The sequence below is a fragment of the Bufo bufo genome, chromosome 4, assembly GCF_905171765.1.
Source record: "Bufo bufo chromosome 4, aBufBuf1.1, whole genome shotgun sequence".
NCBI lineage: Eukaryota > Metazoa > Chordata > Amphibia > Anura > Bufonidae > Bufo > Bufo bufo.
Genome location: NC_053392.1, coordinates 335,325,132 through 335,340,262, shown reverse-complemented (window position 1 = coordinate 335,340,262; position 15,131 = coordinate 335,325,132). Strand labels below are relative to the sequence as shown.

The following is a 15,131-nucleotide window of genomic DNA, read 5'->3' as shown; positions in this document are numbered from 1 at the left end:
ACATTCTCTTTCGGGATCTTAGGTTAGATTCAAGCACACGTGACTTCCAGACATCTGTTTTTTGCAACCCCACAGAAATGAATGGGCGTGCGATTCTCAAAAATGCAGATCTGGCCCCAAAATACAGTCATGTGCATAAGGCTTTAGTCTAAAAAAAATATCTGTGTGTGTACAATATCAAGCCCTAGTGATCATTAAGAAGTTTAAGGGGTATTCTCATCTGGGACATTTATGGCATAATTTATGCCATAAATGTCCAACTGGTACAGTTTTCTGAGAGACCCACTCCCATCTCAAGAACAGGGCCCAAGGGAGAGCACGCTGGGCATGCCTGGACGCCCCTCCATTCACCGCTATGGGACTTCTGAAAGGAGGGGTACATGCGCATTTCCTCTCCATTCACTGCTATGGGACTTTCAAAAATAGCCTAGCACGCTCCCTCAGCTATTTTCCTAATTCCCATAGCAGTGACTGGAGAGGATGTCGCGCATGCGCAGTGTGCTCTCCATTCACAGTTAGACCCTGTTCTTGGGAGCGGGTCCCAAAGGTTGGATCCACACGTATCAGACATTTATGGCATATCTTATCAATAAGTCATAAATGTTCCAGGTGGGAACACCTCTTTAAAGGGGTCATTTTCCACAAATGGACACACCTCAGATAGTCACTGACTGACTCATTCACTGTGGATCAAGGGGCACCCGAAATGAGAGACCAGTGGGAAGTGGAAATGGCTGGGGATCTGCGAGGCTTCATTTCTTGCTGTTTCTATGCCTTATTTTTTTTATTCACTGTGCCTTTTATACCTTCCCCTTCATTGCCTGGTTCTCAAACTGTGTGCTAAAGCTGAATAATATCTCCCCATCTTCCACTGCCCTCACCTGAAGTAGAAACATCAAAAATACAGCGAAGTCATGAACCAAAGTATCTTTTCTGGCAACAGACGAATCAATGGAACTAAAACGCGTCAGTTTATACCCTTTAGTCTACTTTCACACTAGCGTTCGGAGCGGATCCGTCTGATGTTTCATCAGACGGATCCGCTCCTATAATGCAGACGTTCGTATCCGTTCAGAACGGATGCGTCTGCATTAAAACTTAGAAAATTTTCTAAGTGTGAAAGTTGTCTGAGCGGATCCGTTCAGACTTTACATTGTAAGTCAATGGGGAACGGATCCGCTTGAAGATTGAGCCATATGGTGTCATCTTCAAGCGGATCCGCCTCCATTGACTTACATTGTAAGTCTGGACGGATCTGCTCGCCTCCGCACGGCCAGGCGGACACCCGAACGCTGCAAGCAGCGTTCAGGTGTCCGCTCACTGAGCGGAGCGGAGGCTGAGCGCTGGCAGGCGGATGCATTCTCAGTGGATCCGCCTCCACTGAGAATGCATTGGGGCCAGACGGATGCGTTCGGGACCGCTCGTGAGCCCCTTCAAACGGAGCGCACGAGCGGACACCCGAACGCTAGTGTGAAAGTAGCCTTAGCGTGAAAAATACTTTCCGGCTAGAATTGCAATCATTTTAGAAATATAATAAAATGTCACTTACCCATATTCCCTGTATCATGCTTGTGCCCCCTCCACTGTATGGCGTATGATGTGTGCGCTGTGATACGTTGTCTGTATATACTCTGTATATACCGTATGCTGCATGCATAGGTACACTGAGACAAAAAGAGCGGCGCCAGAATCATGATGCAGGGTACAGGGGCCTTTTTTTTTTTAAGTGAAAGCCCCTGTAAGGGTACTTTCACCCTTACGTAAGAGGATTCCGGCAGGCAGTTCCGTTGCCGGAACTGCCTGCCGGATCCGTCAAAACGTATGCAAACTGATGGCATTTGTCAGACGGATCAGGATCCTGATTCGTCTGACAAATGCATTTTGCGGTTTGAGCATGCGCAGACCGCAAAAACGGATCCGAACAGATAAAACTGTAGCATGCTGCGGTATTATCTCCGTCCTGAAAAGGCAAAAAGACGGAACTGAAGACATCCTGATGCATCCTGAAGGGATTACTCTCCATTCAGAATGCATGGGGATAAAACTGATCAGTTCTTTTCCGGTATAGAGCCCCTAGGACGGAACTCAGTGCCGGAAAAGAATAACGCTAGTGTGAAAGTACCCTTAGAACACAGAACCCGTATAGTCATACAGGTAATGGTAAATATAGCAACACACAAACAGCATTAAGGGCTCATTCAGACGGCCGTATGCTGTCCGCAAAAATACTGAATGCTATCCGTTTTTTTGCGGATCCGCAAAAAAACGGATCTGCAAAAAAACGGATAGCATTCAGTATTTTTGCGGACCCATAGACTTCAATGGGGCCATGTCCTGATTTTCACGGACAAGTATAGGACATGTTTCATTTTTTTTGCGGATCCGCAAAAAAACGGATAGCATTCAGTATTTTTGCGGACAGCATACGGCCGTCTGAATGAGCCCTTAAAGTATCACTGGCCGGGAGCGTGGACAATATGGCGAGCGCTGTAGGGAAAGTGTGATCACCAAACGGCCAGTAATGAAGGCTCCTCTACCCATGAGCATGACCACTACTGTCCAATACACAAATAAATACAAAAAAAACAACCAAAAGTGACCCTATTGCCAAGACGGAGTGTACCAATATATATTGTGGCTAAGTGGGGGGTCAACTTGAGTAAAAAAAAAACGGTACAAGCTCCCGCAAATGAGAAACAACTGAAGAAAAATTGGAGCTGACAAAGTACCCATATAAGGCTACTTTCACACTAGCGTTCGGAGCGGATCCGTCTGATGTTTCATCAGACGGATCCGCTCCGATAATGCAGACGTTCGCATCCGTTCAGAACGGATCCGTCTGCATTAAAACTTAGAAAATTTTCTAAGTGTGAAAGTTGTCTGAGCGGATCCGTTCAGACTTTACATTGTAAGTCAATGGGGAGCGGATCCGCTTGAAGATTGAGCCATATGGTGTCATCTTCAAGCGGATCCGCCCCCATTGACTTACATTGTAAGTCTGGACGGATCCGCTCGCCTCCGCACGGCCAGGCGGACACCCGAACGCTGCAAGCAGCGTTCAGGTGTCCGCTCACTGAGCGGAGCGGAGGCTGAGCGCTGGCAGGCGGATGCATTCTCAGTGGATCCGCCTCCACTGAGAATGCATTAGGGTCAGACGGCTGCGTTCGGGACCGCTCGTGAGCCCCTTCAAACGGAGCTCACGAGCGGACACCCGAACGCTAGTGTGAAAGTAGCCTAAAATGTCATATTTTATTGAAAAATTGATGTAAAAGGATATATAAATAAATATATCATGTGTAAAAGTTACTGGTAATTGCAATATGGTACAAATACATAAGAAATAAAAAATCGGATGAATCTTCTATCTGCAAGAATCATGAACATGAATCAAATCAAGGATACTGGCAATGGAGAGTATATAGAATTATATCCCATACAAGTATTAGCCATGAATCCAAGAGAATACAATGTCAGGAGGACTCACCTAAGTAAGTGTGTATACCAGGATGGCGCCACCCCGACGCGCGTTTCGGCGTGCCTTCGTCTGGGGGTAACGTCATCGCTTTGAGATCAGATATTTATATCCCCTATCCACCAATAGGATGCATGATGATTTCAATCACCTTAATGTATAATGACTGCGCAGCGGGCGAATGCCCGCACCGTGCCCTCCTCCCATCTGGCGTCACACTGCCACGCCCACAAGCACATGAAAATGTCATGTGATGGGGCGGCCTCGGTGTAGAGATGCACAGATGGGAGGCGTTGGGCGCCGCGCGCCCACATCACAGGAGAGAGATAGATCCTTTTACTGGTCCCATATAACACCAGCATAAAAATAAGACAATCCCAGTCAATCGTTATTAATCTGCTAAAAATTACCGTAGATCATGTATATTATATATATACATAAACCAGTGCAGTACGTGCATAACCATGTGTGCGAAAAAAAGGGGGTATGTGATCCACGGCTTCTATAATTACTATGTTCAATCATGAATCACTGAAACCCAGCAATGGCCAGTGTTTACAGCTTACCTCCTAAATAATTGTAGTACTGCCACTCTGTACCCCTACAGGGCCAAGATATGCATACAGTAGCTATATATATTTACACAGAGTATATGACAAGCTTTACATTACAGAACCCTATAGGCTCTGAGCACTGTTCACGGCTATGAAATACAGTGCAACCTCTCTGAGAAGACCACCCCTTTACTGAGACCAGATATTCAGTGACAGGTTTTCAGTTCCCCGTGTGTCATGTATCCTGCCTCTTCGCTGAGAAGACCACCCCTCTAAAAGACCATTATTCTATGCAATTTTGAGTAAGGGTACTTTCCCACTTGCGGCAGAGGATTCCGGCAGGCAGTTCCGTCGCAAACGGATGCGGATCCGTCTGACAAATGCATTGCAATACCGGATCCGTCTTTCCGGTTGTCATCCAGAAAAACGGATCCGGTATTTTTTTTTCTTCACAGATTTAAAGATCTGCACATGCGCGGACCGAAAGAACGGATCCGACAATGCGGAGATTTTAATGCTGGATCCGGCACTAATACATTTCGATGGAAATTAATGCCGGATCCGGCAAGTGTTCAGGAATTTTGGACGGAGAGAAAACTGCAGCATCCGTCTCTCCGGATCTGGCATTTCTTTTTTTTCTTCTTTTTTTGCGGTTTAAGCATGCGCAGACCGCAAAAGGGGATCCGAATTTTGGACGGAGATAAAACCGTAGCATGCTGCGGTATTATCTCCGTCCTGAAAAGGCAAAAAGACTGAACTGAAGACATCCTGATGCCTCCTGAACGGATTACTCTCCATTCAGAATGCATGGGGATAAAACTGATCCATTCTTTTTCGGTATTGAGCCCTTAGGACGGAACTCTATGCCGGAAAAGAAAAACGCTAGTGTGAAAGTACCCTTACCTGTATGTCCATAGGGGTCTAATTATTGCCATTGTCACTTCATACGTGAGGCACTGTGGAAGATGTAATGTGAAGGTTATTAAATGGACAGGATGTATGTAACCACAGCACACGCGGTACATACTTCACATTCAGCATACACTCAGTTCATGGCTGCAGGTGGGATTCTTTGTTTCCATAAGTCTCATTCATAAGGATTAGGTATGTGCATAGATGTGCACTGCGCCTATAGATCTGCATATGTAAACATACGACACTCCTTCCTGTAGAAACTTTTCCGAAGATCAGCTCCTCCTCACTGAATGTTAACAAGGATACAGGCAGTAGAGAAAAGTGGGTGTATTATATAGTGCGCTGGTGTGTGTGCATATATATATATATATATATATATATATAGGCATATCCCATATCTATGGATGGGCGTATGTAAACAATGCACCTGACGCTACAGATGTGGTTCCCATGAGTGCGCTATATATATATTATATACTACACATTCTATTATACAAGGATTTTCACAAACTGTATATATAAAGACAAAGCCTATCATGCATGTATCCACACATATACCAAATATAAGACATACCATCATACATACAGTATACATATAAACATAAATCAGACACATGACGTATTTATAAACATGCATGTAGAATCTATATACATATACTGCCTATATAACCACACACACTATCACACATGTGAACACACACAGATAATGTATAGAAGCATACACTACCATTCATATACAGTATATATGACAATACACACTATCATACATAGCCTATATTACCATACACTACTATACATATACAGTATACATTACCATATATACTGTATATGTATGATAGCGTATGGTCATATATACTGTATATGTATGATAGCGTATGGTCATATATACTGTATATGTATGATAGCGTATGGTCATATATACTGTATATGTATGATAGCGTATGGTCATGTATACTGTATATGTATGATATTGTATGGTCATATATACTGTATATGTATGATAGCATATGGTCATATATACTGTATATGTATGATAGCGTATGGTCATATATACTGTATATGTATGATAGCGTATGGTAATGTATACTGTATATGTATGATAGCGTATAGTAATGTATACTGTATATGTATAGTAGCGTATGGTCATCTATACTGTATATGTATGATAGCGTATGGTAATGTATACTGTATATGTATGATAGCGTATGGTCATATATACTGTATATGTATGATAGCGTATGGTCATATATACTGTATATGTATGATAGCGTATGGTCATATATACTGTATATGTATGATAGCGTATGGTCATATATACTGTATATGTATGATAGCGTATGGTAATGTATACTGTATATGTATGATAGCGTATGGTAATGTATACTGTATATGTATAGTAGCGTATGGTCATCTATACTGTATATGTATGATAGCGTATGGTCATATATACTGTATATGTATGATAGCGTATGGTAATGTATACTGTATATGTATAGTAGCGTATGGTCATCTATACTGTATATGTATGATAGCGTATGGTCATCTATACTGTATATGTATGATAGCGTATGGTCATATATACTGTATATGTATGATAGCGTATGGTCATATATACTGTATGATACTGTATGGTAATGTATATTTATCAGTGTATGGTGCTGTATACTGTATATGTTTGATAGTGTATGCTCATATATACTGTACGTATGGTACTGTATATGAATGACAGTGTATGGTAATGTATATGTATAAAAGTGTATGGTCATATATACTGTATGTATGATAGTGTATATGACAATTATACATATACATTACCATACACTGTCATACATATACAGTACCATACGTACAGTATATATGAGCATACACTATCAAACATATACAGTACCATGCACTCTACTATACATATACAGTATATATGACCATACACTACCATACATATACAGTATATATGACCATACACTACTATACATATACAGTATATATGACCATACACTACTATACATATACAGTATATATGACCATACACTACCATACATATACAGTATATATGACCATACACTACTATACATATACAGTATATATGACCATACACTACTATACATATACAGTATATATGACCATACACTACCATACATATACAGTATATATGACCATACACTACCATACATATACAGTATATATGACCATACACTACTATACATATACAGTATATATGACCATACACTACTATACATATACAGTATATATGACCATACATATACAGTATATATGACCATACACTACTATACATATACAGTATATATGACCATACACTACTATACATATACAGTATATATGACCATACATATACAGTATATATGACCATACACTACTATACATATACAGTATACATTACCATACGCTATCATACATATACAGTATATATGACCATACACTACCATACATATACAGTATATATGACCATACACTACCATACATATACAGTATATATGACCATACACTACTATACATATACAGTATATATGACCATACACTACTATACATATACAGTATATATGACCATACACTACTATACATATACAGTATATATGACCATACACTACCACACATATACAGTATATATGACCATACACTACCATACATATACAGTATATATGACCATACACTACTATACATATACAGTATATATGACCATACACTACTATACATATACAGTATATATGACCATACATATACAGTATATATGACCATACACTACTATACATATACAGTATATATGACCATACACTACTATACATATACAGTATACATTACCATACGCTATCATACATATACAGTATATATGACCATACACTACCATACATATACAGTATATATGACCATACACTACTATACATATACAGTATATATGACCATACACTACTATACATATACAGTATATATGACCATACACTACTATACATATACAGTATATATATGACCATACACTACTATACATATACAGTATATATATGACCATACACTACCACACATATACAGTATATATGACCATACACTACCACACATATACAGTATATATGACCATACACTACCACACATATACAGTATATATGACCATACACTACTATACATATACAGTATATATGACCATACACTACCACACATATACAGTATATATGACCATACACTACCACACATATACAGTATATATGACCATACACTACTATACATATACAGTATATATGACCATACACTACTATACATATACAGTATATATGACCATACACTACTATACATATACAGCACCATGCACACTACTATACATATACAGTATATATGACCATACACTACTATACATATACAGTATATATGACCATACACTATCATACATATACAGCACCATGCACACTACTATACATATACAGTCTATATGACCATACACTATCATACATATATATACATATACAGCACCATGCACACTACTATACAACAGTATATATGACTATACACTATCATACATATATATATATATACACATATACAGCACCATGCACACTACTATACATATACAGTATATATGACCATACACTATGATACATATACAGTACCATGCACACTACTATACATATACAGTATATATGACTATACACTATCATACATATATATATATACACATATACAGCACCATGCACACTACTATACATATACAGTATATATGACCATACACTACTATACATATACAGTATATATATGACCATACACTACTATACATATACAGTATATATATGACCATACACTACCACACATATACAGTATATATGACCATACACTACCACACATATACAGTATATATGACCATACACTACCACACATATACAGTATATATGACCATACACTACTATACATATACAGTATATATGACCATACACTACCACACATATACAGTATATATGACCATACACTACCACACATATACAGTATATATGACCATACACTACTATACATATACAGTATATATGACCATACACTACTATACATATACAGTATATATGACCATACACTACTATACATATACAGCACCATGCACACTACTATACATATACAGTATATATGACCATACACTACTATACATATACAGTATATATGACCATACACTATCATACATATACAGCACCATGCACACTACTATACATATACAGTCTATATGACCATACACTATCATACATATATATACATATACAGCACCATGCACACTACTATACAACAGTATATATGACTATACACTATCATACATATATATATACACATATACAGCACCATGCACACTACTATACATATACAGTCTATATGACCATACACTATCATACATATATATACATATACAGCACCATGCACACTACTATACAACAGTATATATGACTATACACTATCATACATATATATATATATATACACATATACAGCACCATGCACACTACTATACATATACAGTATATATGACCATACACTATGATACATATACAGTACCATGCACACTACTATACATATACAGTATATATGACTATACACTATCATACATATATATATATACACATATACAGCACCATGCACACTACTATACATATACAGTATATATGGCCATACACTATGATACATATACAGTACCATGCACACTACTATACATATACAGTCTATCCTACCACCCACATCCGTCCACCATGCTGACAGTACCTGCCTGTGTACACACAGCGGGTGCCAGGCGAGGTTGGCAGCGCCGCCTGCCAGTCACACGTGTCCCCGGCCCCTCTCACCTTCCAGCCGGCGGAGCTGTTGCTGTCCCCCTTGTCCTTGAAGTAGGGTACGGAGCGGACCATCCAGTCGTAGATCTGGGACAGGGTGAGCCTCTTGTCCGGGGAGCTCTCGATGGCCCTGGTGATGAGGTCTGCATAGGACATATTCCCCCAGGCATTCCTGCGGGACGAGCACTTCCTCTGCTGGCCGGCCGCCCCGCTGACAGCGCTCCCTCCAGCCCACAGCGCCGTCTGCACGGTCTCCACTCCACCGACCGGAGCGGCCAGCACCGTCATCGCCGCCACATCCCCGCCGCTCACCAGCAGCAGCGTGCCCCTCTCCACCGAGTCTCCGGCCGCCCCTGCCGAGGCGGCGGACACCTCCTCGTCGTCGTCGTCGTCTTCCTCCGGGATCATGGACGACGAGTCCCCGGGGATGCCAGGCTTCGCCGGGCTGGCCTGAGAGTCGGGGCGCTGCAGGGGCCAAGTGCAGGAGCGGGGCCGGCTCTGCGGCTCGAAGTCCGAGTCTATATCCACGTCCCCCTCCGGGGAGGCGGGTGGCAGAGCGTCTGCCATGCTGGCTAAGTTGCCAGAAAACACAAGAAATGCCAACGTGTGTGTAGGTGGAAGCAGTGGAGAAGTGAGCGGATTACAGGGCAGCGCCTAGTGGTGCAGGTAGACGGGCTCCATGGCTCCGAGCACTCTTTGTCCCGGGGTGTACGCACATATGAATCCCCGCTGTCACATGCACACGGCCGCATAAGCCTTCCTCACTACTGTACACATCCGTCCATGTGCAGCCCTGGCATCTGCACATCACCTCCCTGCTCCCGCTGCTGCCATCTTGACAATTCCCCACACCTCGCTCAGGTCCCTTCTCGTGCAGCGGGCACGGCTCTGCCAATGAGAGGGGGCAGCCACGGCCGAGAATTCGCCTCTTATCTGCTGGACAGGGCGGGCGGTGGGCTCTGTCTGTCACCCTGCACAGTCCCCTCCTGACAGCCTCCTCCACTAACATCACACTAGTGAGGGGCACACGCAGGGTACAGACAACCTAACCCTGCCAGCACTGCCCACTGGGAGGAGGCCCAGATGGGAGGGGAGTGCACAGCACACTCCTTCACTGCTGCTTTCCACTGTACAGCCCTATAGACAGCTGGAATATGGGACTGGGGTGCCAAGTTCACTTATATCTATATATTACCTGTCCACACTACCCACTTTTTTTTATATGAACATAGGCAATATACCAGTGGCGTAGCTTGGCCCCACAGCTCATTTTTGACCCCTCCACCCCCCCCCCCCCCCGAAACTTCTTCGCAACCCCCTCCTCACGTGCAACCCCCACTCTAACAGTGGCGTCTCTAGCTTTCAAATTTTGGGGGGGCACACTGGGGGCCAGGACAAAAGTAGGGGGGGCAGCTATAACAACGATACATTTACACAAGTACGCTTAGAAATGCTGCAATACTTTACCCAATACCTAAAACCGCAACAGGGAAGAAAAGTCCAGCTGTCTGTGGATGACACTTTTATAGAGAGGGGGATCTGTGGATGACACTGCTATGGGGGGGGGGGATCTGTGGATGCCACATACCGTATATAGCATCTTATGCTATATGTGTCATCCACAGATCCACCCCATGACAGTGTCATCCCCATTTCCCCCTCCATAACAGTGTCATCCACAGATCTCCCTCCCTATAACAGTGTCATCCACAGATCTCCCTCCCCGCCTCTCACAGGAGTGTACATATATAAAATAAACATATTTCACATGAACACTTACAGTTACTTGGCTTGGCCCTTGGGGATCTCGGACACCACTTCAACACTTTGGCCGGGGGCTCGGCGGAGCTGATGTTGTGTTTTATCCTAATGAGAAAGATTTCATAATAAGGATTTGGAGAAGGGGCAGAGGGATAGCAGAGCAGGGAGAGGCTGGTGCTGCTACTAGGGGGTCATACCATAATGCCCCCCAGTAGAAATAATTCTCCTTATAATGTGCAAAACATACCCCCTTATGCCCCCAGTTGAGCTAATGTCCCCCATAATGTGCCAGTATAAAATACCCCTATATAGTGCCCCAGTAAATGCCTCCATAGTGCTCCTCTCCCCCCTCCCTGCTAGTGCCCCCCATAATGTACCAGTATAAAATACCCCTATATAGTGCCCCCAGTAAATGCCACCAGAGTGCTCCTCTCCCCCCTCCCTGCTAGTGCCCCCCATAATGTACCAGTATAAAATGCCCTATATATCGTGCCCCAGTAGATGCCCTCAGTGTCCCCCATAATTTGCAAGTATAAAATACCCCTTCTTAGTGCCCCCCGTAGATGACTCCATAGTACTCCTGTCTCCCCTTCTCCATAGTACCCACCATAATGTGTCCCAGTATAAAATGCTACTGTACAGAGCCCCCATATAAAACACCCCTTCTTTGTGGCCTCAGTAGATGCCGCTATAGTGCCCACCAATAATGTGCCAGTAATAAGTGCCCTCAATAACGTGCCACTGCCAGTAACAAGAGCCCCCCAATGTGCCAGTAATAAGCCCCCATCACGTGCCAGTAACAAGAGCCCCCATCACGTGCCAATAATAAGCTCCCCATCACGTGCCAGTAATAAGCCCCCATCACGTGCCAGTAATAAGCCCCCCCATCACATGCCAGTAATAAGCCCCCCCATCACGTGCCAGTAATAAGCCCCCCATTACGTGCTAGTAATAAGCCCCCCATTACGTGCTAGTATTAAGCCCCCCCATTACGTGCCAGTATTAAGCCCCCCCATCATGTGCCAGTATTAAGCCCCCCCATGTTCCAGTATTAAGCCTCCCCATCATGTGCCAGTATTAAGCCCCCCATCGTGCCAGTATTAAGCCCCCCCATCATGTGCCAGTATTAAGCCCCCCATCATGTGCCAGTATTAAGTTCCCCCATCATCATGTGCCAGTATTAAGTCCCCCCATCATGTGCCAGTAATAAGTCCCCCCATCATCATGTGCCAGTATTAAGTACCCCCATCATCATGTGCCAGTATTAAGTCCCCCCATCATCATGTGCCAGTATTAAGTCCCCCCATCATCATGTGCCAGTATTAAGTCCCCCATCATCATGTGCCAGTATTAAGTCCCCCCATCATCATGTGCCAGTATTAAGTCCCCCATCATCATGTGCCAGTATTAAGTCCCCCCCCATCATGTGCCAGTATTAAGTCCCCCCCATCATCATGTGCCAGTATTAAGTCCCCCCCATCATCATGTGCCAGTATTAAGTCCCCCCCATCATCATGTGCCAGTATTAAGTCCCCCCCATCATCATGTGCCAGTTTTAAGTCCCCCCCATCATGTGCCAGTATTAAGTCCCCCCCCATTGTAATAAGCCCCCCCAATATGCCAGTAAGACTATTGTAAAAAAACAAACAAAAAAAAAACACTTATACTTACCTCAGTGTCAGCGATGCGATGCAGACTCTTCCTGTGTCCCGCGCTGTAAGGCTCAGGCGGCGCGATGACGTCATCGCTCCACCTGCGCCGGCCTCTGATAGGCTGCCGGCCTAGTGCCTGCAGCCTATCAGAGGAAGGGGAAGGGACACGCCTCTCCCTCCCCTGCACCTCCGCTGGCACAGGCAGGTTACAATGGAGATGAGCGCAATGGAAGCGCTCATCTCCCTGTGCCCGGCGGCGGCTCACTTAGGGGGGGGGGGGCATTTTAGTTGGGGGGGCACAGCATGATGTAGGGGGGGCCGTGGCCCCCTCTGGCCCCCCCCCTGGCGACGCCACTGCACTCTAATCAAGATCATTCTCTCACACCAGGCCCGGCAGTCGCTCCGTCAATTTCCTACAGTGTCTCTGTATATAATGTCGTTGTATGATACTGTTGAGGGGGCCCTGACAATAAAATCATTTAGTCCTCATCATGGGTGGGCCCCTTCTGCATTTGGGCCCCAAAGCAGCCGCTTCCCCTGATTCCCCTATAGCTACGCCCCTGCAATATACTTTATAGCAGCATCTTAGCCAACCTATCTACGGTATATGTCAGTCTACTGTGCCACCTGTGCAGGTGGTGGGGGACTGGGAGCCCACCTTGTTCAGGGGCCCACCAGGGGATTCACCTGTTCCCCTGTGGGCCAGTCTGAACCTGCCTATGGCACCCCTTCAGATGGAGTGTAAGGAGCATTTACTAAACTAGTCTTTGTAATCAGGATCCATGCCTTAATATTGCCCTTTATACAACAACTAGCAGAAGGACCCGGCTTCGCATGGGTATATTTCATCTATTTCATTTAGTGTTTGTGTGTGTTGTTAAACGATATCAACACTATCCACTATAACAGTGACATCTACAACACCCCGCCCCCAAAACAGTGACCTCCACAGCGACCTGCCTCCTTAAAGGGATTCTGTCACCTCCCCTAACCCAAAATCGGATTTTAAAGCAGTCATGCAGCACAGCTTAGGCTACTTTCACACTAGCGTTCGGAGCGGATCCGTCTGATGTTTCATCAGACGGATCCGCTCCGATAATGCAGACGTTTGCATCCGTTCTGAACGGATGCGTCTGCATTATAACTTAGAAAATTTTCTAAGTGTGAAAGTAGCCTGAGCAGATCCGTCCAGACTTTACATTGAAAGTCAATGGGGAACGGATCCGCTTGAAGATTGAGCCATATAGTGTCATCTTCAAGCGGATCCGCCCCCATTGACTTACATTGTAAGTCTGGACGGATCCGCTCGCCTCCGCACGGCCAGGCGGACACCCGAACGCTGCAAGCAGCGTTCAGGTGTCCGCTCACTGAGCGGAGCGGAGGCTGAACGCTGGCAGGCGGATGCATTCTCAGTGGATTCGCGTCCACTCAGAATGCATTAGGGCCAGACGGATGCGTTCGGGGCCGCTCGTGAGCCCCTTCAAACGGTGCGCACGAGCGGACACCCGAACGCTAGTGTGAAAGTAGCCTGAATCGGCTGTGCTCTTCTATCTTGTAATCCGTCCAGTAGTTTATGAGAAAAACGACTTTTATGATTATGTAAATTAGCCCTGAAGGTGCCCAGAGGGGCATTTTATTCCCCTTAGTGTGCCCAGTAACGCCCCTCTTACAGTGCCCAAAACCAGCCTCTAATCCCTCTCCTCCCCCTCGCTCACGGCCGAACGAACTCTCGCTCAGGCGCTGTACCCACTGAGGGCTGCGCCAGTGCGATCTGCAGGAGACTGAGGGCAGGAGCTTCATCCTCGTCACTGGGCATGCGCCGAGCCCAGTGACGTCCGATGCTCGCTCTTCCCTCAGTCAGCCTGGGAGGAAGCGCAGAGGATTGCCGATCGCCTGATGCACCCTGCGTTTTCTCCAGCCTGCCTGCCTGCCAGCGATTTCTTTCCCCACCCTCCCTCCTGGAAACAAATCATTA

At 44.5% G+C, this 15,131-nt stretch overlaps 1 protein-coding gene across 1 annotated transcript in view; it reads right to left on the bottom strand.

Moving 5' to 3' along the window:
- The window catches only part of FOXO3 (forkhead box O3), a 135,174-nt gene extending 124,392 nt beyond the window's left edge, over positions 1-10,782 (bottom strand). Inside the window, exon 1 of the mRNA XM_040428852.1 lies at positions 9,756-10,782. Coding sequence (XP_040284786.1) covers positions 9,756-10,310 — 555 coding nt within the window. The 5' untranslated portion in view covers positions 10,311-10,782. The remainder of the gene's footprint in view (positions 1-9,755) is intronic.
- Between the last annotated feature and the right edge of the window lie 4,349 nt (positions 10,783-15,131).